General features: G+C 39.1%; 1 protein-coding gene across 1 annotated transcript in view; it reads right to left on the bottom strand.

The window, feature by feature from the left end:
- Window positions 1-22,322, bottom strand: part of TIGAR (TP53 induced glycolysis regulatory phosphatase) — a 28,982-nt gene that overhangs the window by 5,771 nt on the left and 889 nt on the right. Inside the window, exons 2-4 of the mRNA XM_045781249.2 lie at window positions 13,671-13,708; window positions 9,767-9,885; window positions 825-902 (exon numbers count right to left, since the gene is read on the bottom strand). Of these exons, the coding sequence (XP_045637205.1) occupies window positions 825-902; window positions 9,767-9,885; window positions 13,671-13,708 (235 nt within the window). The remainder of the gene's footprint in view (window positions 1-824; window positions 903-9,766; window positions 9,886-13,670; window positions 13,709-22,322) is intronic.

Below are 22,322 nucleotides of genomic sequence, written 5' to 3'. Positions count from 1 at the left end.
ACGTGTGGTAAAGCAGGGGCCGGGTAGAGAAAAGCAGTGCATTCCACTGAGCTGTGGGGCACACACTCAGGAGGAGAGGAGAGACTGAGAAGAGACAGCCCAGCCTATGATCACGCTCTCCCTACTGTGGGATGACAGGAGGCCTCACTCAGCGTTCCACTGAACTCACAATGCTTGTTTAGCACTGGGGCGCGGGTTCTCAGGCACAGAGCGAGCCTTTCCAAGCAGTAGCTCTGAGGAAGTTCCAGTGTATATTTTGGACGAGAACAGAGAACACACGCAAGTTATGAAAAGTAATTCTTTAGAGATGCCTCAGCCATTCAACATTTCTGTCCAGGTACAGAAGACATCACAAGGCTGCCAGGGACACTGGCCTGCTTACAGGCCTGTTATTAAAGAGCAAAAATTGCTGCTCTAGGAGATGTGGGGTCAAATCTCAGATCTGAAACTGAGGTGTGGCTTTAGCTAAATCACCACTGCAGCAAGATTCATTTCTGGTATAGAAAAGGGCATAAGAGAGTCTATTGAAGCTGGAAATTGGGAAGCAGGATGGGTAGGCTGAGAAGAGAACTTTGCCCTTTTACCTCAAACTCTTCTGTTCTAGTTCTTATGAGCAGACTTTGCTTTCATAATATAGGATGCCTACCTCACACAAATTTAATATTTAAATAAGATACTACGTATGAGCGTATGTAACAGCCACGGTCACACAGCAGGTTCTTAACATATGTTAGCTGATTCCACATCCCCATCAAGAATGCATCAGATAAACTCAGGTGGTTTACTGATAATTTATGGTGAAGAACAATATGTAAGTTACTTACTCTTTCTCGAAGTCTTGAATCATACTTTACTGTCAAATCTTTGCAAACTTTGCTCTTCTCCAAAATGCCATGCACCGTCTGAAAATGGAAAAACAACACTTGCTTTTCTCATAGAAACAGTCATTCTGGCCAAAATGTCAAAGTACATCATAGTAAAATCAAAAAGAATTAGAGAGGCTCCTGGGGGCTCAGTTGGTTAATTGACTGCTTTCAGCTCAGGTCATGATCTTAGGGTCCTGGGATCAAGCCCCACATCGGGCTCCCTGCTCAGCAGGGAGTCTGCTTCTCCCTATCCCTCTGCCCTCTCTCTCCCTCAGTCTCCCTCTCAAATAAATAAATAAAATCTTTAAAAAAAATAAAAGAACTAGAAATAATTATCCTTTGTGAAAGTTGCCTCTCTTCTGTACTGCTCACCCTTCGTCTCTTCACACAAATCTGGATATTTCCTTCTGAGCGATCTTCTAGTTCAGAGGTCAGCAAACTATAGCCCAAATCTAGACTGCGGCTTGTTGCTGTGAATGAAGACCTACAGAACACAACCACTTACATGTTGTCTGTGGCTGCTCTCACAGTACAACAGCAGAGTTGAACAGGTGTGACAGAGAGCATACAGCCCATAAAACTTAATATGTACTATCTGCCCCTTTATGGAAAAGGTTCCAGTTTATTAATTCTCCATTCAGGTGTGCCTAAATTGCTGTTAAACCCATCTACTGAGTCTTAATTTCAGTTACATTTTCGGTTCTAGAATTCTCAGCTTGGTTCTTGTACATCGTTTCCAGTTCTCTGCTGAAATTCTCAATGTCATTTTTTGGTCTGTGCATTCAATGGTTAAAGTCTATGTCTGGTAACCAGTTATCAAAGAAGTCCTGCAGCTGTTTCTGTTGTCTTTTGTTTGGGTTCAAGTTTGTTCACATTCCTTTCTCTCCTGGTGTGCCTGGTCATTTTTGATCGACAAGACAAGACATTGTATTTGCAAAACAAATTTAAATCCACAACCTGCCTTTTTAGTCCCCTCCCCACAAATTAAACATTGTCATCATTATGGTTCTATATTATCAATATTTGTTTACCTTTACCTTTACCAATGTCTTTGCTCACCAATCTTTTCTGAAACTCAGACCTCCCTTCTGGCATTTTCCTTCTTCAATTACCCTTTCAAAGTTTCTTGATAGCCGAAATGTCTTCATTATCACCTACTCTAGAAAACGTTTTACTGGGTATAAAACTCTAAATTAGTCTTTATTATCACTCAGTGCATTAAAAAAAAATTATTACTGACACAACTTTATTGATAGTCTAATACTGGCCATTAGTGGATGATGTCTGTCCTTCTTATTCTTTGGAGTTTTGTAATTTTGTTATTGTAAGCGTAGATATGGGTTTCTTTTTATTTATCTTGACTAGAATTTGTCACACTTTCTAGGTCTGTTATTTTTCAACAGTTCTATAAAACTATCAACTTGTGACTCCTTTGACCCCTTTCCCATTTTAATACCTCCTTCTGAAAGACACTAGACCTCATCATGTTCTTGATTTCCTATAAACTCTCGTATTTTTAATCTGTTTACTACATTGTGCTACATTTCAGTTACTATCTTACATTTATCTATGAGCTCATGATTATTTCACCCATGTTTAATCTATAATTTAGTACATCCACTGCGGTTCTCATTTTTTATTTATTAACTTGCTCTCTATTTGTAAACCAATTTTATTGAGATAATTTACAACAAAAAATATACCTATTTCTAAGTGTACAGTTCACTGAGTTTTAAAAAATGTATACACCTTTCTCAATACCACCAAAATCAAGATATGGAAGAATTCTGTCACCCGAAAAGATTCCTTTGTGTCCTTCCTAGTCAATTCCTCCCACTCCTGGCCCCTGGCAACCATGGATCTGTTTTATGTAACTGAAGATTAGATCTGTCTTTTCTAGAGTCTCCCATAAATGGAATCCTACAATATGTACTCTTCTGTGCTTCTTTTGTTCAGCATGTTTTTTTGGGACTCTTCCACGTTGTTGCTGAGCTGTTCCACCGTGTGAATGCATCACTGCTCATTTATCCATTCACCTACTGATGAACACAGGTGATCGATTCTTTGCTTATTATAAACAAAGGTGTTAAAAAAATTATATACAAGGCTTTCTGTAAACATATGTCATTTCTCTTAGATAAATTCTTAGGACGGAAATTGCTGGATCATATAATTAATGTATGGTAAACTTCAACTGTTTTCCAAAGTAGCTGTTCCAATTTACATTCTCACTAGCAATGTAGGAGTTCTAGTTGTTCCACATTCTGTTATCTTTTTTTTTAAGATGTTTTATTTATTTATTTATTTGAGAGAGAGAGAGAGAGAGAGAGAGAGAGAGAACATGAGAGGGGAGGGTCAGAGGGAGAAGCAGACTCCCTGCTGGGACTCCAGGATCATGACCTGAGCCTAAGGGCAGTTGCTTAACCAACTGAGCCACCCAGGGGCCCCTACATTCTTTTGTCTTTTTAATTTTTGGCGGTTTCAAATGTTTGTGTAGTAGTAGCTTAGCGTGGTTTTAATTTGCATTTCCATTAAGATCATTTCTGCTAAGCATCTTTTCATCTGCTTCCTGATCTTCCATATTCTCTTCTTTTGTAAAGTGCCTAGTCAAATTCAAATCTTCTGCTCATTTTGAAGTGGGTGTTAGTCTAATTACTAAGTTGAAAAAAATTTAGATAAATAATCCAGAGAATTTGCCAGATATATACACACACATACATTATATATGTAATATACACATTTATAATCTTCTCCCAATCTGCATCTTGTTTATGCTTTGTACTAAGAAACCTTTATGAAGACTTTTCTCTGTGTTTTCTAATAGAAGATATATAGATTTAGCTTTTAGATTTGTGCTAAGATCAACTATAAGTTAATTTTTGTGTTACAGGAGGTAAAGGCCAAAGTTCATGTTTTTCCATATGGATAGCCCATTGTTTCAGCACATTTTATTGAAAGGAATACCTTTCAAGTGCTGAATAACCTGGGCACCTTTGTCAAAACCCAATTGATTAAAAAAAAAAAATCTGACTTTCAAGGAAGATGGTAGAGTAGGAGGGACCTAACTAGGCTCACCTCCTCCCACGGATACAACTAGGTAACATTCACATCAGTTTAAGTAACCCAGAAAATGACCGAAAGACTGGCAGAACAAAATCACCAACAAAAGGTAGGGAAGGGGCCACACTGAGACGGGAGGAAGGGCAGAGACATGATGGGGAGTTAATCCGACCCACCCACGGGCCACCCACAGGAGGGAGAGAGCCAAAGGCCTGGAGAAGGAAGAGAAACAGTCACATCTGGAAGCCCACATGGGGAAGACAAATCCCTCATAACATTTGGCTTTGAAAACCAGAGGGTCCGAATTCTGTGAGTTCTTACAACCAGTGGGACTTAAAACCTGGAATTTTAAAAATCAACAGGATGGGCTCTGGGAGAACGCAGAGGGCAAGAGGAAGCTGAATCCAAGCCTTTAAAGAGAGAGCACAACAAACTGCCCAACCAGATAAAGCACAGAAGCAGCAGTTTGAAAACCGTCTGGGGCATACAGGCAGGGGAGTTATTTACTAATCTCAGAACAAGTCCAGAGGGGCAGCAGTCACAAGGAGACACCTCCAGGAACAAAGGAGCTGACATGCACCATCTCCCTCCCCTGCCCTGCAGCATACACACATGGCTGCCTGTGGGAACCAGCGAGGCAGATACTCACTACTTAACTTGCTAACATGGCCACCTCACCCTCCAGCACCTTATGGATCCACCACCTCCAGTACACTGTTGGCCCAGCCCATCCAGGGTGGTGCCACAGGCCTGTCAGTGTGTAAGTAGCCCCTACAGTGGCCAGCACCACTCCAAAGTGACTCCTGCCCTGTGGAGAGGGAAAGATAACCGCACACACCAGTCAGACTCTGGTCCCAGGAGTGGGCTGAAGGCAGACAACTAGTCTGACTGCAGGCCCTGCCCACCAATGAAAGCTTCTTGGAGGACAACACAGGGAAAGCACCCTGCAGCCTGGTGCTACCACAGCTCTGGCAAATGCCTGGTCTGACTCAGCTCAAGCCCACGGCAGCCCCGACTGGCCCACCAACAACACAAGGACCGAACCCTGCCCACAACAGACAAAGGGAACCTCTGCACATGACTGCACCGAAAGCAAAGGCGGCTCAGCCACCACAGCAGGGTGCCCACAGCACATAGGAGACACCCCTGAAGTGCCAGATGCTGGGCAACAGGGGATGTTGCACTACAGGGTACGACAGGACTCCTTTATAAGGCCACTACTTTCCACAGCAGGAGACATAGCTGACTTTCCTAACACATAGAAACAGACACAGAGAGTTACACAAAATGAAGAGACAGGGATGTGCCCCAAATGAAAGAAATCACAGCAAGAGACCTAGGTGAGATGGAGATAAGTAATATGCCTGATAGAGAATTTAAAATAATGCTCATAGAGATACTAACTGGAGTTGAGAAAAAAGTGGAGGACATCAGTAAGACCCTTAACACAGAGATAAAAAAAGAACCAATCAGAAATGAAGAACACACAAAATGAACTACTGGGACTTCATCAAAAAAACTTCTGCAAAGCAAAGGAAACAGTCAACAAAACTAAAAGGGAGCCTACAAAATGGGAGAAGAGATTTGCAAATGACATATCTGATAAACGGTTAGGATCCAAAATCTATAAAGAACTTATCAAACTCAACACCCAAAAAACAACCCAGTTAAGAAAAGGGCAAAAGCATGAACAGACACTTTTCCAAAAAAGACATGCAGATGGCCAAGAGAACACAAAAAGATGCTCATCATCACTCATCATCCGGGAACTACAAAGCAAAACCATGATGAGACACCATCTCACACACATTAGGATAGCTAAAATTAACATTAGAAACAAGTGTTGGTGAAGATGCAGAGAAAGGGGAACCCTCTTGCACTGTTGGTGGAAATGCAAACTGGTGCAGCCACTCTGGAGAAGAATATGGAGGTTCCTCAAAATGTTAAAAATAGAACTACCCTATGATCCAGCAATTGTACTACTAGGTACTTACCCAGAGGATACAAAAATACAGATTCAAAGGGGTACATGCACCCCAGTATAGCAGCATTATCCATAACAGCCAAATTATGAAGAGAGCCCAAATGTCCACTGACTGAAGAATGGACAAAGAAGATGTGGTATATACAATATAGATATTACTCAGCCATCAAAAAGAATGAAATCTTGACATTTGCAATGAAACCGATGGAGCTACAGTGTACTATGCTAAGTGAAATAAATCAGTCAGAGAAAGACAAATATCATATGATCTCACTCATATGTGGATAATTAAAGAAAGAAAACAGATAAACATATGGCAAGGGAGGAAAGAAAAAAGGAAAGAGAGAAACAAGCCATAAAGGACTCTTAAAGAGGGATGCCTGGGTGGCTCAGTCAGTTAAACATCTGCCTTCAGCTCAGGTCATGATCTCAGGGTCCTGGGATGGAGCCCTGCATCAGGCTCCCTGCTCATGGGGAGTCTGCTTCTCCCTCGCCTTCTGACCCTCCTCCCTGCTTGTGTTCTCTCTCAAATAAATAAAATCTTTAAGAGAGAACAAACTGAGGGTTTATGGAGGAAGGTGGGCAGGGATGGGCTAGATGGGTGATGAGTATAGGGCACTTGTTGTGAGGAGCACTGGGTGTTGTATATAAGTGATGAATCACTGAATTCTACTCCAGAAACCAATATTGCACTGTATGTTAACTACCTAAAATTTTTTAAAAAGAAAAAAATGAAGAACACAATAAATGAAATTTAAAATACACTAGATGGAATAAATAGTAGGCTAGAGGAAGCAGAAGAACAAATCAGTGACCTGGAAGACAGAGTAATGGAAAGTAATCGAGCTGAGCAGGTGAGAGAAAAAAATACACAAAATGAGAACAGACTTGGGGAACTCAGTGACACCATCAAGCATAATAACATTTGCATTATAATGCCAGAAGGAGATGAGAGAGAAAGGGGGTTAGAAAATGTATTTGAAGAAACAATAGCTGAAAACTTCCTGAATCTGGGGAAGGAAACAGAAATCCAGATCCAAGAGGCACAGAGATGTCCCCACCAATATTAACCCAAGGAAGGCCACACCAAGATACACAGTAATTAAAATGGCAAAAAGTACTGACAAGAGAGAAACTTAAAAGCAGCAAGGAAAGCAGTTACTTACAAGGGAAATCCCATAAGGCTATCAGCTGACTCTTTAGCAGAAAGTTTACAGGTCAGAAGAGAGTGGCATGATATATTCAAAGTGCTGAAATGAAAAAAATCTGCATCCAAGAATCTCTATCCATCAAGACTATCATTCAGAATAGAAGGAGAGATAAAGAGATTCCTAGAAAAACAAAAGTTAAAGGAATACATGATCATTTTACCAGCCCTATGAGAAATGTTGAAGGGGACTCAGAGTGGAAAGGATAGACCATAAGTAAGAGTAAGAAAAGTAGGAAGCACAGCAGCAGTAAAAATAAGTATATCTACAAAAATCAGTCAAGGGATTCACAAAATGAAAGGATACAAAGTATGATACCATACACCCAAAACATGGGGAGGAGAGGAGTAAAGAATGGGTTCAAACTTAAGTGACCATCAAGTTAATATGGACTGCTACATGCAGAAGATGTTATATACAAACCTAATGGTAACCACACATCAAAAACCAGTAACAGCTATGCAAAAAATAAAGAGAAAGGAATTCAAGTAAATCCTACAGAAAGTCAACTAATCATAAGAGAAGAGAAAGGGAAGAAAGGACCACCAAAACAAACATAAAACAAGTAACAAACTGGCAATATCTATCAATAATTACCTATCAGTAATTATTTATCAATAATTAGTTTGAAAGTAAACAGACTAAATGCTCCAATCAAAAGAAATATGGTGACAGAATACATAAAAAAACAAAACCCATCTATAAGCTGCCCACAAGAGACTCATTTCAGATGTAAAGACACATGCAGTTTGGAAGTGAGGGGATGGAGAAACATTTATCATGCAAATAGATGTCAAAAGAAAGCTGGAGTGCATACTTACATTGGACAAAATAGACTTTGAAACAAAAACTGTAACAAGAGACAAAGAAGAATACTATATAATAATAAACAGAACAATCCAATGGGAAGATATAACTATTGTAAATATTTAGGCACCCAACATGGGAGCACCCAAATACATAAAGGAGTTAATAGCAAACATAAAGGAAATAATTGATAGGAATACAATAATAGCTGGGGACTTTAACATACCACTTACATCAATGCACAGAGCTTCTAAACAGAAAATCAACAAGGAAACAGTGGCTTTGAATGACACACTGGACCAGATGGATTTAACAGATATATTCACAACATTTTATCCTAAAACAGCAGACTACACATCCTTTTCAAGTGTACATGGAACTCTCTCCAGAAAAGATCACATATTAGGGCACAAAACCAGTCTCGACAAATTCAGAAAGATCAAAGTCCTAATCCCTGCTGAGTGTGGTGCCTGACATGGGGCTCAATCCCACGACCCATGAGATCATGACCTGAACCCAAATCATGAGTCAGACACTTAACCAACTGAGCTACCCAGGCGCCCCCATTTTTCCGTTTTTAGTCTTTCTTCCTTAATTTTGGAATGTTCTGTTTCTATGACTTCATGTTCACTGACCTCTTCTTTAACAGTGTCTAAACTTCTAGTAATCCCCTCCTGTGAAATTTTCATTTCAGAATATTGTATTTTTTTTATCTCAAAAAGATGAATTTGGTTCTTTTTTTATCTTCTATTTCCTTCCTCATTATGTTCCTCTGAGCACAGATCAGCCTCACTATTAAGGTGTGATCTTTCTGAAGTTTCCACTATATGCTTGATGTATTTAACAAAATCTCTCCACTCTGGGTGGTAGGAACTCAAATCATTCCCAACCTGTGGGAGCTCTTGACATTGTCTGGCTTCTGGCTCCCCAGCAACTGTTCTCTCCCTAGCAGTTATGTTTTACACCAGGCCTCATACAATTTCACCTACGCACATGCAGACTCTAGTCCACCAAGGATTTCAGGGAATCCCTACCCATATTTCTAGAGTTCTTTCTCCGTGCAGCTCCCTCTTCCAGTACTCCGCCCCACAATCTTAGTTATTTAATATCCCCAAATTCCAAGCATTGTCTCCTCAACTCACTGAGGCCACTGGCTCTATCTGGATTCTCCTACCAGCATCGGTAAATTGCGTCAGGTGGAACACCAGGACAATCCAAGCACCCACCTCATTTGTTTCACTTCATTTGGGGATCACAGGCCCATACTGTCTGAAGTCCAATGTCTGCAAACAGCTGCTTCACAAATTTTATCCTGTTTCTCTAGTTGCTTATGCAGGGAGACTATATTCCAACCCTGTTATTCCCTCATGGGGAATTACTGCCTCCATGGAGTCCTTAGACATTTATTTGGTTCCTTTTTAATTCTCTGGGTTCATTTTTATAGTAATCTGTTCCCTAAAGATATTCCAATCATGTCTTTTATTTCTTTACAGTAACATAGTTGTTTTCTTTTTTAACTGTGTCTGGATTCCAATATTTGATGTCTTTGTGGGTTAAATTCTCCCGTCTGGTGTTTCTGCTGGCTCTCTCTCATAAACCCTGTCTTTTTAAAGATATTTTGTTAGACATTTTCCCCAACCTACTTTAACTTAAAAATTACCAAAATAAAATATAGTACAAAAGTAAAATAAAAAGAAAGAAGTTCTGTTGGTGGGGGAAGCAGAGGATTGGGGATGGTATCTGCGTGTGACTGAATTCCCTACAGACTCCCGAAGCAGTTTTCAAGGTTGTAATTATTGAGACTCTTGACTCATCAGGCTAAACCTTGACTTTAAACTTACCTGTTTTGTCCTCATGAGGTCACTGGAGAAAACATGAGTAAACTTCACATTATTAAGAAATACACCAGCAGCAGCTGCTTGTTTAAATCCAGTTTCTGAAAGAGGCTCATCTACTTGTCCTGTGGTAGTCAGAGGAGGAACAATAACATTCAAATATAAATATAACAGATGTAAATAAATCACATGTAAGAAAACATAAACAGAATTTATCTACATTTTATTAAAAGATTTCCTTGGGTACTTTTCTATATAACTTTTCAGAGAACGAAAAAAGCAAGTAAAATTAAGCTATAATCCAATAAAGGCTCACATATTCAAATGTTTCCCGAAAGAATGTCTGCCTAATGGGAATCAGATGATGATGAGAATTCAGTTGTCTCTAGTTCTCCCCTCTCTCATGTCTGCCCATCACTTCGTTAGCTGTATTTTATTAATGCTGGGTCTGATCTTATGTTCTCAACCCAGTTGTATTTGAAAGGTAGGACCCTCCCCTAAAAAGTTTCCCTTCTTTACCTTCACTGCCCAAATGTTCAATATTGTATTATTTCCTCTCACCCTTGTTCCCTTCCTCCTTCCTTCCTTCCTTTTCCTTTAAAAAAAACTTTGGAAACTTCATTTCCAGGAGATGGGCTGATTAAACACTCTGAAGGGTCCTCCTACTGCAAAAGAACTAAATGGGTGTGTGTGTGTGTGTGTGTGTGTGTATGTGTGCGTGTGCTGCTCACAGGATCTAAGGAAAATCTCTAAAAGGAAATGCAAAGCAACCAAAATACCCTGAGCTGAAATCTGAATATTAACATTAGGATATCAGCACAAGCAAGGGGGGCAGCTGGGGGACGGAGCCTGCTGCATGGCACAGAAAGGTAGGAGGACTGAACTCAGCATTCCTGGAAGCCAGAGATCCTACAAGGAAGCTAGTGTAGTCTCAGGTCAATAGTTAAATCAAATGCAAATACGCCTCAGAGCAAATCTGACTGAATAAAGGCTAACAAGTTTCCTACTAAGTTAGAGCAAATAATAGTTCAGTCAATAACTTAACATACAAGAAAATAATCCATCATGACTGAAAGCAGAAACAACAAAAAACAGAATCAGAATCATTTATACTTCGGACATTGAAATCAGCAGATATAGACTACAAACTGTGAATAAAACATAAAGACGTGAATCACAAAAATAAGCAAGTAACAGAAGCCATCAAAAACAACCAGACAGCTTTCCAAAAGAACCAGACAGATCTTTTAATACTGAAAAATATTATGAATTGCTGAGGAGGGAAACAATCCTTCAATGGATAAAGGGAGATTCAGTAACAGAAAGGCTTAATGAACTCAAAGACAGTGCTGAGGTATGACCCCACATGCAGGACAGACAAAGGACATGAAACACATCTCACATCTATTAGAGACATGAAGGGCAGAATGATATCCCCTAACATATATCTGACTGGAACTCCAGAAAGAAAATGGAAGAGAGAAAATATGAAGAGATAATGGCTGTGAATTTTCCAGAAATGACAGAAAACATAAATCTACAGATAAAGGAAACACAAAGCAGGATAAATTAAAAGAAAAAAAAATCCCCCCTAGATATATTAAGGGAAACTACAGAATACCAAAATCAAACAAAACATTTTAAAAGCAGTTGCAGAGAAAGACTGATTGCCTACTATGGAATATGATTTGGCTGAGAAAGACTTCTTAACAGGAGCAATGGAAGCCAAAAAAACCAGCACAATAATATCTTCTAAGCGCTAAGAGAACTGTGAGTCTAAATTATCTAGGCTAAGAAAGGTTGAATAGAATAAAAATAGAATTGTCTGGAATAGAAACAATTAAAACTATCTTTACCACCAACCAATCTGCCTAGGGGACCTTTCAAAGAAGATACTTCAGGGATGAAGGTCTGAGATGCAAAAGAAATGAGGAGGAGCGAAACTGGTAAATATATATGTAAATCTAAACAAACATTGTCTAAATAACAAATCAAATAATAATGCCTATGTTGTGCGATTAAACAAGGATAGGACTAAGATACTAAGCAATAGTCATATAAGTTCCTTATATTTTAGGGGGAAAGGAGATATTGATACTATACGTCATTAGATATGAATGGTAAAAATTTAAAGGTAACCATTGAAAGAATGGAAATAGTTTATCATTCCAAAGCCCGTAGGGAAGAAATGGAGGTGGAGGGAACAGAACCAAAATCACCTACATAGTATTTATGAGGTAACACTTAAGACATCAGCACCCAGAAAGGCTGAAAGGAAAGCAAGAGAAAAACATATACCGGGCAAATTCCAAACCCAAAACAGCTGGAGAAACTACATTACACTCTGAAATGCAAGACTTTATGACAAAAGTCTTAGGATTGTAAGGATACTATAAATAATCAATGATCCAATTCACTAGGAAGAAAGAACAATTTTTAAACTTGTATATGTGCCTAATAAAATAGTCTCTAACTAAATAAGAGCAGAACACATAAAGCACAAATTGACAGCATGTCAGGTACTAAATTATAAGTTGGCCATCACAATGGGAAATTCCACTCACCCATAAATTGGTATTTTGGTCATGCAGGCAAATTAGTAAATTTACAAATTAGCAAAGCATAGGAGATTTGAACAACAAAACAGAGGTTAATCATTTGACATATAACTCCAAACCCAACAATCAGAAAACACAGATTTTTCTCAAGCATACAATGGTGGGTTTATAAACACTGAGCATGTTAACAGATTTCAAAGAAGTATCATCAAATAAGCCATCTTGTCAGAATACAAAATGTAATTGGAAGCCAATCATAAAAGATGAAGAGCAAAAACAAAAGGCCCAGTCATCTGGAAATTTGCAAAATAGTTCTAAATAATTCATGGGTCACTGAAGAAATCATAGTGGAAATTTAAGACACCTGGTGCTGAATACCTATGAAATGACTACATATCAAAACTATAGTTATGCAACAAAAATGGTACTTGGAAATATATAAGCCTTGAATGCTTTAACTTAAAGAACCTAATAAGCATCGAACTGACACAAAACAAATGTCAAAACCAGGTGTGATCACAAAAACTTGCATTCCTGCTCCATTGTCAGCGTCTAATGAAATAAGACAGGTGAGCAGTACTAAAGGACAGGGTGGTAAGGGACAGAAGTACAGAGGCTAATTTGGGTGGGGCACATGTCACTGGAAAACAAAGGTTCATTTAATTATCAGACTAGTTTTCAGAAGAGGGAGTGGGGCCCACTGGGTATGAAAATCAGGTTCTGCAAACTCCAGATGTCCCTAACCAAAAAAATAAAACTAAATGCTTTTATAATCACAGCACAGAAATAGCCCGTCTGGCTAAGAGTTTACCCAAGATATTCTTTAAAAGCTAGACTTGCTGGATCATAGGGAGATTAAAAGATCTGAACCCAAATTAGCAGAACAAGGGAGGAAGAATCTGTTCAGAATAAAGTAACAATCCTGTGTGAGAACAGGAATTCTCATTTTAAACCTCTTCTTTGTTACCACTAAAAATAATATGACTATCTTAGCAGAAAAATACCATTAACACCAGCCAGCAAACTTCATGTTTCCAAATATGAAATCATTTTAAATCACAGCAGTTATATTTTAAGACCACTAGACTCAACATAACTCCTGAATCAGCTGACTGGGCCACTTGAAACTATCTATAAACAACTTAGGATCCTATTCTTTACGTTGGGTTCACTTAAGAGACTTATTCCTCTTGGTGACCATCTGCTCTGATCATATTTCTATGGCTATGACACTTTCTCTAATGCTATTCACAATACAGAGCTGCCCCCTGTCTACCCTTCCCCTCCCAAATCGGATTAACTCACATATCACATTAACACTAAAGGAGACAGCTAAAATAGAGTATACTAACCTTGAATTATTTTCTCCTTGTTAAATCTTGTTTCTCCACTAAAATAGAGAGGGTAGGGGGGAAAAAATAAACCTTTATTACCAAATTAGGTTATTTTTGAAATGAGAAAAAAAATCATCAATGAAAGGTAATGATATTCACCAACGTAGCATATAAACCCTGTAGTGTACTTCATAATCTAACCTGTAAACATAAAACTCGTTCTAAACTGCTATTTGCAATGGTCTACTCTAACGTATCTAGTTGATGAGCTCAGAACTTCATACTACCCCAAATTAAAACGTATATTAAGTCATGACCCAATCATAAGTAAACTGTAAGTAGAAAATTCTATTAAAATACATACACAATTTTTATTAAATTATCTTGTGAAAATAAATATGTTGACTAAAGCTCTTTTTACAAGTAGTAGGAGGAAACCCTGAGTCCGTCTGTGGCTTGACGGAATAAGCAAGTGCAAGGGAACCTGAATTCAGTGGGAAAGAGGTCCCCAAGCCTTCAGACACGCTGGCTTCTCCCAGTTCCTAGATCTCAAGCTGTTCCTTCTTGTAATGCTGACAACTATCTTGCAGACCATGCTGAAAAACTGAGGTTTGGGTACTATGCTTTGAAGAATTCAAAAACCAAACCAAACCAATTTTGAAGCCACCAGAAGAGGGAATGGACTGGGAACTTTATCACAAAATAACCACCAATTGAGGCTGAAGGGGAAAGAAAGTGGAGGGGGGTGTGCTGCCTGGACCAGACCGGATGGCAGGGTATATCCGAAACAAAAGCAAACAAATACATGAAAAGCTATCAAGAACTGAGTGGAAGGGGTGCCTGGGTGGCTCAGTCATTAAGCGTCTGCCTTCGGCTCAGGGCATGATCCTGGTGTTCTGGGATCGAGCCCATGTCAGGCTCTTCCGCTGGGAGCCTGCTTCTTCCTCTCCCACTCCCCCTGTGTTCCCTCTCTCGCTGGCTGTCTCTCTGTCTGTCGAAGGAATAAATAAAATCCTAAAAAAAAAAAAAAAAAAGAACTGAGTGGAAGATTCTTTGAGGCCTTTTTAGGTGCTAAGTACAGAGCCAGGCACTGGAAAAAGAGACACAAAGGACCGGTGGCAGACTGGGAGAGAGGAGTTGGCTTATTCTGTGTGGACACTGGACACAGAATTGGAAATGGTAGGTAAAAACAGTAGGTTTCTTCAGATCAAGCTGTTTCCTCATTTGGTATCAAATGCCCACATATTTATATATTTCAATGCCAATGAGAGGTGAAAGTCTTTTAAAGTAAACCTCATTGCCATATAGCAGGCTGAGGAACAAAACCACTCTGGCTGTATCCTCAGGAGCTTGAGTGCCTCTGTTCTTTGTCTGTAAAATGGGGACGATAAGAGCCCTATTTAAACAGGACTCTAGGGGGATCTGGGTGGCTCTGTTGGTTAAGTGTCCAACTCTTGATTTTGGCTCAGATCATCTCAGGGTTGTGGCATCAAGCCCACACTGGGCTCCCACTCAGGGGGTTGTCTGTTTGAGATTCTCTCTCTCCCTCTGCCCCTCCCTGCCCTCCTCACCTGTGTGCATGCTCTATGTCTCTCTCTAAAAATAAATAAATAAATCTTTAAACAGGACTCTTGGGGTAACTGAATGAATACAGGCCAGACAAACTGTTTATCGCAGGTAAAGTGTTCAAACACTGCTCAGCTTTTAGTAAGCACTCAACAGTTCTGTTTATAGGTCATTCTTGGACAGAGCTACACAGAAATCAAAGATTCAACAACACATTTTAAATCTTGTAAAAATTGTGAAATAAACAAATAACATACCATAAAGCCAACATTCAGGAGACCCCACCCAAGGTAAAAGATCACCGCCAGCCTCCTAGACCTTGTCTCTTTCTGATCACAATGTCCTCCCACCCCCAGTGGATCCACTACCTGGACATTTAGATCCCCACTTGCTTCGCCTTTCTTCACAGCTTTCCCAGCCATGTATAGCATAGATTAGTTCCCCTGTCATTGACCTTTATAATGAATTGCTTCTTACTGTATGTAGCCCTCTGTGTTGCTTCTGTTCTTTAACACTGTTTGCTAGATACATCAATGTTGTTGAGGGTGGCATACTTCTTACATTCTCATTATTGTGTAATATGCTTAAGAGCTTACCACAATGTATTTTTATGTTCTACTGTTGATATTTACATTGTTTCCAGTTTAGAGCTAAGCTGCTGTGAATATCTTTGTACAGAGTGCATCAAATTCTCTAGGGCAGTGGTTCTCAAAGTGTGGCCTCTGGATCAGCATCACTGGCATTGCCTGCAGATTTCTGGAAATGCAAATTCACAGGCCCCACCCCAGACCCCTGAATCAGAAACTCAGAGGTTGGGGTCCAGTTAATCTGTGTTTTAATAAATCCACCAGGTGATTCTGATGCACATTCATGTTTGAGAACCACTCAAGGACAGAAATGACTCTTTTTGTAAACAGTTATATTGGAATACAGTCACCCATGTGTTTCTATGTTGTTTATGGCTTCTTGCACACTATAATAGTAGGATTGGGCAGTTCAGACAGAGTGCATGGCTTGTAAAGCCTAAACTACTTCCTACCCTTTAATTAAAAGTTTGCTAACCCACACCTAGTGATATAGGCCTAGCATTAGAACTGCTGAGCCACAGAGTATGCAAACATTCAGCTTTACTAGGTATTACCAAAGTGGTCAGAGCAATTTACATCCCCCAGCAGCGTTCCACATCCTCTCCAACATTTAGTAATGTCAGAGTTTCCCATTTGTGCCAATTTGGCACTAGAACAGTTTATCTCAGTTTGATCTGAATTTGTATTTCCCTGATTACTGTGAAGGCTCATCACCCTTGTTCTTTTTTTTTTAAATAAGGCACTAGTTAAAAAACAAAACAAAACAAAAGCCCTCACATAGGGTTGATTTACACAAATCCAGAAAGCAACTCCATCAGACCTTAGAGTCAGAATCACAAACCCAGGCCTCTGCCTGGAACCCTGTCCCTTGTTTACAAAAACAGTTGTTTGCCAACCTCCGCCTAGAGCAGTGGTTTTCAAACTTGATCATGTATCAGAATCCCCAGGAGAGCTTATTAAAACATAGACTGCTGGACCAGGCCAATACGTTCTCATTCTTCAAGACCAAACACAGAGAGCCAGCTCTCTGTGGGAGCCTTCCCTTCCCAGCACATTTCCCCACCTACCTATTCCATTTAAACACCCCAATGCTATACTTCTATTTTACCCAGGACCCTTGTAAGTTACCACCTGTATGCTAATTAACTTTTTTAGTTGTGTGTCTACCCTGGTTCCAGCTCCTTAAAGGCACAGCCAGAGGTTGCCTCGCCCTAACATACTCATGACCTGGAGAAAGTCCTGGGAAATAACAGAACCTCAGTGTATGTACTCTGCCGATGGAAGGCCAGCCATCTGGAAATACCTATCAAAACAACAAATCTGGGGCGCCTGGATGGCACAGGGGATAAGCGTCTGCCTTCGGCTCAGGGCGTGATCCCGGCGTTATGGGATCGAGCCCCACATCGGGCTCCTCTGCTGTGAGCCTGCTTCTTCCTCTCCCACTCCCCCTGCTTGCGTTCCCTCTCTCGCTGGCTGTCTCTATCTCTGTCGAATAAATAAATAAAATCTTTAAAAAAACAAAACAAAACAAATCTGTTTGCCCTTTGATCCAGCAACCCTGTTACTGGGAATACTTGCATTCATTTTAAAACACTACCTGCCACAATATTATTTCTAATTCAAAAGATGGTAAATAACCTAAACGTCCGTTAATAGGGAACTGGTTACATTAACAAATAAATGGTGGTATAGCTACATAATGGAATACTATGTAACTGTGTCCCCTAAAAAGAGTGTGATTTATGTAAAGATATGGAAAAATCTCCAAAATACATTAAGAAGAAAAAGCAAGGTGCAGGTTAATAAAAAAAAAAATGTTACCTTTTTAGAAAGGCGGGAAATAAGAATAAACATTTGGACCTGCACACACAAAACAAAGAAAACACTGGAAGGATACATAAGAAATGACTAAATATGGGGCGCCTGGGTGGCACAGCAGTTAAGCGTCTGCCTTCGGCTCAGGGCGTGATCCTGGCGTTCTGGGATCGAGCCCCACATCAGGTTCCTCCGCTAGGAGCCTGCTTCTTCCTCTCCCGCTCCCCTGCTTGTGTTCCCACTCTCGTTGGCTGTCTCTATCTCTGTCGAATAAATAAATAAAATCTTAAAAAAAAAAAAAAGAAATGACTAAACATGATCATCTAAGGGGTGAAAGAAGAACAGGTTAAGAGTAGGGAGAATTGTTTTGATTTCTAAATATATGGATGCAGCTTTAAAAAAACGTATGACAGAGGTGCCTGGGTGGCTCGGTTGGTTGTGTCTGCGTTGGGCTCAGGTCGTGATCTCCAGGTCCTTGGATAGAGACCTACATCAGGCTCCCTCTCCCCCACCCCTGCTCATGCTCTCTCGCTCTCTCTCTCTCTCAAAAATATAAAATCTTTTTTTAAAAAAGTATGACAAATAAATGAAATTTCTCATAACTATTTACCAATTTGCCATTATTATCATTGCTGTGGTTAATATTAATGTCTTATACTCCAAAATTTATTCAGAATCACACAAAATCAATGTGAAAGAGGATATTATCTCTACCATTCAGACAGATAAAGCATCCAGGGCGAGGATGAAGAATTTGTTATTTTAATACAGAAAATGGTTGCCAGGGGCGCCTGGGTGGCTCAGTCATTAAGCATCTGCCTTCAGCTCAGGATCCCAGGGTCCTGGGATCGAGCCCCACATCAGGCTCCTCCACTGGGAGCCTGCTTCTTCCTCTCCCACTCCCCCTACTTGTGCTCCCTCTCGCTGCCTGTCTGTCTCTCTGTCAAATACATAAATAAAATCTTTAAAAAAAAAAAAAAAGAAAATGGTTCCCAAACATTGGATTCACTCAGCCTCATAATCTTGCTGACATCAAGAATAATAAAAGAACTGTTGTTATATACAAGTAATATCCTCTTAAGACAGTAGCTTTATAGCCAATTCAATTTCCAGCAAAATTCAAAGAACCCTTCCTATGCCATGTCTACTTCTATACAGGAACCTCAAAAGCTTTTGCCTACTTTATGCCAATCACAAGCTCTCCTGCTCATTTTATAAATTTAAAATCAAGGATGAGGAGAAATTTAATAATTTTGCTAGTCCAGGTTTTTACAAATCATACAAATTCAGCAGATGATAACTTTTTGTATGCTTGCTAAAAAGACAGCTCATGATTTTAGTTCAATCTCAATAGCTGATTTGATAAGATGCAGAATAATATAAAAGATTCTATTATCAAAATGTCATACTTTTAAAAAAATGGAATCTCAGTACTTCCTGACAGTTTTGTAATGGTACTGCCACACCATCCAACTATTTCTGACAAAGGGAGAAGAAAATAGCAATGATATAATGAAGGATTTTATTTAGCTGTAAGTCAACAGAGACTGCTGCTGACATTAATTATTGTATATTTACAATCACTGGCATTCTGCTGGGCATTTTTTGCCTTTAAATCACTTTATAAAAATTACAGAGCAGGAAACCTAGAAATAGAATTTTTTCCCCAAAACTTTCATAAATATTTAGTTTTACAGCTTTTACCAGCTTTATCAAGAGGTTTGTATAAATCCTGAAGGCAACTGTTTAAAGTCTGTTTTGGGAGTGGGAAAGAAAAGTAGATGGCTAAAATAGTTTTACTATTAATCTACTTCCCTTAACTAAAGTTTGGCTTGTGATAGCAGTACAGAAGGTAGAGGAAGCTGAAAGGTCAGTGGGATATATTTTGAAGGAGTCAGGATAACACCACTCATTTTCAAAATCTGCGGTGTGATCCATTTCCAAAACGGAACACCCGACTCTGCAAGAATCCAAATCCTTATGCCAAGAAGTTAAGTCTTATGACTGGCCATTTATAGGCCCTACAAATATGCATCATTCATTTTGTAGGTTATTACACTATTCTTCACTTCAAAAGATATCTTATTTTGTTAGCTCTGGTTTAGATTCTCTGGCATTTCTTTAGAAGTCATTTATAAAGCTTAATTTCCCAATCATATCCTTTAAATAATTCAAATTCAATCAACAAGTACTGTTTGCCACAAGACGGAGACAAATCATAGGAAATTGGTACAGTCGGGGGCCTATTTTCAAAATAGGTATGCTTTAGTGTACATGGAAATGCAAAGCCTCAGCTGATATTTAATCATGAATACAGCTTTATCTAATTCCTCTCTACCAATTAATCCATTCAAAAATATGGAAGATTTCAAGGGCTAACATAACACAGAGACTTTCACTAGATAAGTTGAGGGGAAAAAATGTAACACACCCAACTCATGATATGTTCTTGTTTATAAAGAAGCTAGTCTTAGTTGTAAACACTCTCCCAAATGATCAACCGTGTTCTCAGAAAAAAAATACCACAGTAACATGACAATCACATAGATGTTTATAAAAGCTTACAGGTGACCTAATATTTATTGTGCTTGCTTTATTAATGACCAGAACAATTACTGGCATTCAACAAAAAGTAACTGCCAATAGAGGTAGCGTAAGAAAAACAAACCGGTTCTGCTATCAATAACTTCACTAATTTATCATCTTTAAGTCAATAAAAGTAAATTTAATTTAGTTTGTAAAAAATTTTTTTTTTTTATTTCAAGAGCTAGCTAAAAATGGAAATAAAATGGGATGGTTTTGCCGGCAACTAATTGCAAACACACACAAATAATATTTCAAGGGAACTGGGGCCTTTCAATGGGTCGTGTAGGTGATGGAAATGCCAACCTACATATATTGGGGTTTTCAACAATGCTGTGCTACAAGATCATAAGAAGTTACAGTTTAATAATATTAAAAGACTTCAAATTTGAAATCTTGGATATTCTATTCCAAAAATGATACATACCCATAAGTATGATGAAGACAAACACACATGTAGTAACAGCACAAGATTCATAAAGGATTTGGTTGAACTTAAAGAAATTGCATTTCAAAAGATTTCTGGCATTATCTGAAGAGGCACCGTTCAATAACATCATCCATCTCCTAAAAAACACTGATCATGCCATCAGTTTCAAAGCATTTGACTATCTTAGTTATACAGCATCAGGTAACAGAAAAGGCTAGTGCTATTCCCAATAGTATGCTAAATGACCCCATCTTTGTGGATTCCAATAAGAGTCATCGTATTTCACTATGGTGACTATTATTAACCAAGTTTGAAATTGTTTCTTTTCCTGAAAGAATCTTCAATTCTTAGCTTGGAGAACTCAGAAGGGGAAAGAGGGATGATCCAAACAGAGTTAACCATAACCCTACCAATTATTTCAACACTTTAACTCCACTTTCCTACAAACAAAACAGAACAAAGCAAACTATTCTTATCACTCTTCACAATTATATTAGCGGAAATAAAAAGCAGCCACTAAAACGGTTGGTGATATTTCAGCAATCTACAAACACGAGGTTTTAACTCAATAAAATAGAAGGCAGAAAAGTACAGTGGTTGAGAGGATGGGCTGCAGAGTCATGCTCCTTTGGTTCAAAGGACCCCCATCTAGCCATTTGACGTCAAGCAAGTTACATGCCCTCTGCATCCCTTCTTCCCTCACCTGCTAAGTGAGGGGCAGTCCTCTCCTCACTGGATTGTTGTCAGAACTTAATTACAACAGTGCCTAGCACATAGTAATTTATAAAGACTTATTTCTAAATTGATTCTTCATTGGATTTAAGGCATCAATTTTTAAAATCAAGCCCTTTTTAAGAAGCAGGGAAGGGACAAAATCCAAATTCATATAACTACTGTCCAATAAGAATCAAAGGAGACATCACCTTACTTTTCAAGGGATGGTTTAATTCAGATTTCCTACAACTTCTGTCAGGCACTGTGCTGCCTGAATCAAGGCATCCAGAAAGTGTTGTAACACTGGAAAAATGAGGGCTCTATTTCCTGCTCTTCTACCAGTAAGCTATATGGCCTTAAGTAGGTCATAAAATGGTCATAAAGCATTCTATAAAATGGAGGGGTGGAGAAAGAAGAGACAGAGAGAAACTCGACTTCTGGTTTAGTCATCAAAATCCTGTGAGTCCTAAAGGGATAATTCTGAATTACTCACAAGATTATCCTCCTATAAAGGAAGAACAGGACCAAAAAAAAAAAAAAAAAAGATAGCAGTCAAAGTCAGCTTGACCAAGTTAAGTCCTATCAGTATTCCTTTTGAGCTCTGGAAAGTTAAAAATGGTATCTTATTTATCTGTATAACCCAGCATACTGGCACGCAGTGTTCAAAATGCTATACATAAAATCATACAAAACTATACAAAACATAAATATTGAGGATTAACTACATTTTTATTAGAGATGTCCTTAGAGAATCAGAAGTTATCTAATTCTTGAAATATATTTCTTCCCCTCCTGTGCGCTACACACTTTGCCTTCGACTCATTTAATTCTTACACTAGCCCAGTGAGGTAGGTATTACCATTACCCCATTTCATATATCAGGAAATTGAGGTCGTAAAGATTACGTCGGTTAACGGAAGCCCTGGTTACAAGGCTCCTCCTAGCCAGAGCCCGGATTCTAACCCAGGTCTATCT

This window comes from Ursus americanus, chromosome 25 (genome assembly GCF_024610735.1).
Source record: "Ursus americanus isolate L20-20 chromosome 25, mUrsAme1.1.p, whole genome shotgun sequence".
NCBI lineage: Eukaryota > Metazoa > Chordata > Mammalia > Carnivora > Ursidae > Ursus > Ursus americanus.
Note: the sequence above shows the minus strand (reverse complement) of the source record. Positions and strands in the feature narration are given on the sequence as shown.